The sequence below is a fragment of the Alligator sinensis genome, unplaced genomic scaffold, assembly GCF_000455745.1.
Source record: "Alligator sinensis unplaced genomic scaffold, ASM45574v1 scaffold612_2, whole genome shotgun sequence".
NCBI lineage: Eukaryota > Metazoa > Chordata > Crocodylia > Alligatoridae > Alligator > Alligator sinensis.
Window position 1 is genome coordinate 1,315,779 of NW_005842085.1, and position 3,696 is coordinate 1,319,474.

The window sequence follows — 3,696 nt, forward strand, 5'->3', positions numbered from 1 at the left end:
AGTTTGGTCTTGCTAGATCATATAATACTGTAACAATGTGTGGAAAATCTTACTGCTGTATTTCTTGTGTGGCAATTTAAGAGCAGTTTCTGAATTGCATCTAAAAACAAGTCCTGTACTATTAAAAGTAATAATAATATAAATTAGTGATTATTTGCAAACTTAATACCGTTTGATGCTGCAGGAAGTATTCTGAAGCTAATAAGAAATATTCTCCAAACTACCAAATGTCTTATAGCATGCAGCCTCAGATGACCGTGCTAGCCTTTTTGCAAGTGACTCAAGGAAATATAGAAAGAACCAAGATACAGTTTGTTCTGGAATGAATATCCTTTAATAAGCTTCTTGTGTTGAGAACAATAAATACATAAAGGCAAGACATATTTGCTGTATTTCTTCACATACGTTCATAATATAGCAGGATGCCAACTGGTAGATTTTTCAGGAATAATTTAACAACTAATTAATTATCTAGGTTACAGCATTGGAGGGGAAACTGGAAAGTGTACACATTAGCAAGAAACAAACATTGTGACCAAAAACGTTTTCTTGGCATCAATTTAATGACACACATTCCAGGTGGACCCATGAGGAAAGAACTGCAGTGTACAGGCCAAAGTGCTTAGCTTCGTGCAGTAACTGTTGGAGGTTGTTCTGACTGTAACTGCTTCCCGAGATACTCCCTGCAAGAGACATAATAAACAAAAATCAGATTGTGAAAGGTTTCCCCATGGGGGGAAGCCTTAAGCATGGTAAAAAAGAAGCAGCAATGCCTTTATATTTGTGTCCTTTCAGATAAAGGGCCACAGCTATTGATTTTCAGATGCTCAACTTTAGATACTGTGAAATGACCCCGAACTTCAAAAATATCCCGATTACCTGCTCTCTGAAAACAAACGCTCTCTTCTGAAACATCCAAAAAGTCACCAACATATTTGAAAAATTTTCTGAATCCTCATGAATCCATGACTACAATAAATTCTGCTTGTTGATGGTCACAAATATGGTTGAGGCATTTGAGAGATTTGTGCCTCACAGTGCATAACTCCTAGTAATGTGCAGACAGATGGTATAACACTTTTTAGCTGGCAAAGCCTCGTTTATTTAACACTGATCCAGAGCTGTTCTTGTCCAAATCACAAGCTCTCTCAATCCACTTAGATCTGACACGCACCAAGATTATTTGTGTGTAGAATAAATGTTAAAAATTGCCTAGAAAAAGATTTGCTTTAGTAGCATTTAGTTTTGCAGAAGTCCAGCCTAAACTTGGAGGAAAGTTAGGCGTGGTTTTTGTATTCCTAAAATGAAATAGCTTTGAGGATTCCATCCTTCCCACAAATGCTGCAATGTACTTTTCAGATTCACTTGCAAAGCAACAACTAAAGCTTCATTGACATGCATTGGAAAGAAGCAATCCAAATGTGTGACACCACATAGATTTATGAAGTGACACCAAAGGTCTAATCAAAAAGGTGCTGAGTGCTATATTCCACTGGATTCAATGGGAGGTTCAGGGAGCTCAGCCCTTGATAGAAGCTGTATACAAGTGATCTGGAAAAATTCTCCCAAGTTCGTTCTCCTGGTGGAGAAACTTACCCGCAGCCACCTGTACAGATATTAAAACACTGAGGCCCTGAAGAGTGGAGAGCTCGCAGTTGTGAAACTACACAACCAAGGAGGGGGCCTGTACACACCTCAGCATGCTCTGCAGACTTCCTTAATCTGCCTGGTGACAGATGGCAACAGTTCAGAAGTCAGCCCTGACTGGCTAACCGAGACCGCTCATTGTCAAGCCTGTGTTTTCCCACAGCACGATGTGAAGACTGTGGAGGGGGTGCACGCTGATCCCTACTGAAGCAGTCCAGCGAGCAACACGCTGTCTCTACAGAGGCAAGGAATGCCGAGAACTAGATTCTCTTCTAAGAGAAGCCACAGCATATACAGACAGATGTTGTTCCAGAGTTTCTCCTGGAAGTGATTTAACCTTGATTGTTCCCAAGTTACTTTGGTCCTGAAGGGGCCATTTTTTCTCTGAGAAAAAGCCTGAACATCTGTACTCTTGTGGTATCTCTTGGGAGAGCAGCAACTTTCCCAGGAGAAACTGAACGTCTGTACAGAGCCAAAAATCAGACCTGAAAAAAGGGAGGTGGGGAAAATGGATTTCTAAAAACCAGCCTTTTTGCTATAGAAAATGTTCCAGTTCCATTCCTTTAGTTCCCTATTTGAAGTTAGATGAAAGTGTTATGAAGCAAAGGAAACGTTTTCTACCATACGGAACATTTACCACCGTTTTCATTTTCATATTTGCATTTTGATGACATAAGCACAAAAATCTATAGTAGTTGAACAAAAGCCTCTAAAAATCACAGCAAAGCTGCTTCAAGAGATGCTATAAACAAAGCTGGTCTGACAGGATTCAGATTGCAATCTTGCCAACCATATTTCAAAAAGTTACCTACAGTCCGTTTTTATTACGCATCTCTCATGTCTAGCATTACAAATGCTTCCAAAAAAACAGAACAAAAACGGTTCTCAAAATTCTCAAGAACTAAGTAAGAGACTTTTCTTTTGGCTGGACATTCTGGCTAACCCAAAGCATGGAAAAAAAAAAAAAAAATTTCCATAGCTATCCTACAGTCCAGATGTCCTAGCAAGGGAAGAGTCGCCAGAAGGAATACCAAAGATCATCTACCAAATCCTATGCAATGAGAACAATTCAATTCCAATTTGGCACCTTACTATAAAAGACAATAGGTAAATTTGCTTTAAATTTTTTACAGTATATAAAGCTCAGTACCAATGCCATGTTCCACTCAACTGAATATTTCCTCCAAACTAGTCTTAAAAATCAAATAGGTCAGGGACCTGGGGTCAGAGAATATAGTTTTCTGCCTTGAACAAGCTAGAGTACAAAATATTAGAGCACAAGGGTTTTTAACTGCTATACAGAGTGCTTAGGGCAGTTTGCATTAAGGAAAATTAACTAGACCCCTGGCAACTAGACCCAGGGGCATGGACCAAGGTGGTCAAGGGCCCTAAGGCCCGCCGCACCAAGGCCCCTGTCCCACCAGAGCTGAGCAACAGGTACGCACCTCTTCCTGCTCCAGCAGAGCCTGATGAGTAGCCGGCTCCCACAGGCAACATGGGCCCAACTGCAACTACCGCCCCTGCTCTCCCCAAGACAAAATGTAAGGTGTTTGTTGTGGGAGACTCCCTCCTGAGGGGGCAATCTGCCACCCTGACCCCTTAGCCCGGGAAGTCTGCTGCTTCCCGGGGGCCCGCATCCGGGACATTGCGGAGAGGATCCCAAAGCTCCTCAAACCCACAGACCACTATCCCATGCTCCTTATTCACGTGGGAACCAATGACACGGCTCGGAGCGCTCCCAGCCGGGTCATGAGGCGCTACAGGGATTTGGGAGCAGGGCTAAAGGGTCTGGGGGCACAGGTGGTGTTCTTGTCAATCCTCCCAGTCTCAGGCTATGGGATGAGGAGGGAGAGGAGGAACCATGTGGTCAACCAAAGACTGCAGTGCTGGTGTCATCGGGAAGTCTTTGGCTTTCATGACCACAGCCCGCTCTTTGGCGAGAAAGGCAGCAAGCTGCTGGGAAGAGATGTCCTCCACCTCTCTCCCCTACGGAGGAGGCTCTTCTCAGCCAGACTGGCTGACCTGCTCCACCGGGCTTTAAACTAAGCC

General features: G+C 43.1%; 1 protein-coding gene across 6 annotated transcripts in view; it reads right to left on the reverse strand.

Moving 5' to 3' along the window:
* Positions 1–311: 311 nt before the first annotated feature.
* ATP6V1H (ATPase H+ transporting V1 subunit H) overlaps positions 312–3,696 on the reverse strand; it is an 80,852-nt gene continuing 77,467 nt past the window's right edge. For all 6 annotated transcript variants that reach the window (XM_025204502.1, XM_006023860.2, XM_025204498.1 and 3 more), the window contains one exon: positions 312–683. In XM_025204502.1, coding sequence (XP_025060287.1) covers positions 623–683 — 61 coding nt within the window. In that variant the 3' untranslated portion in view covers positions 312–622. The remainder of the gene's footprint in view (positions 684–3,696) is intronic.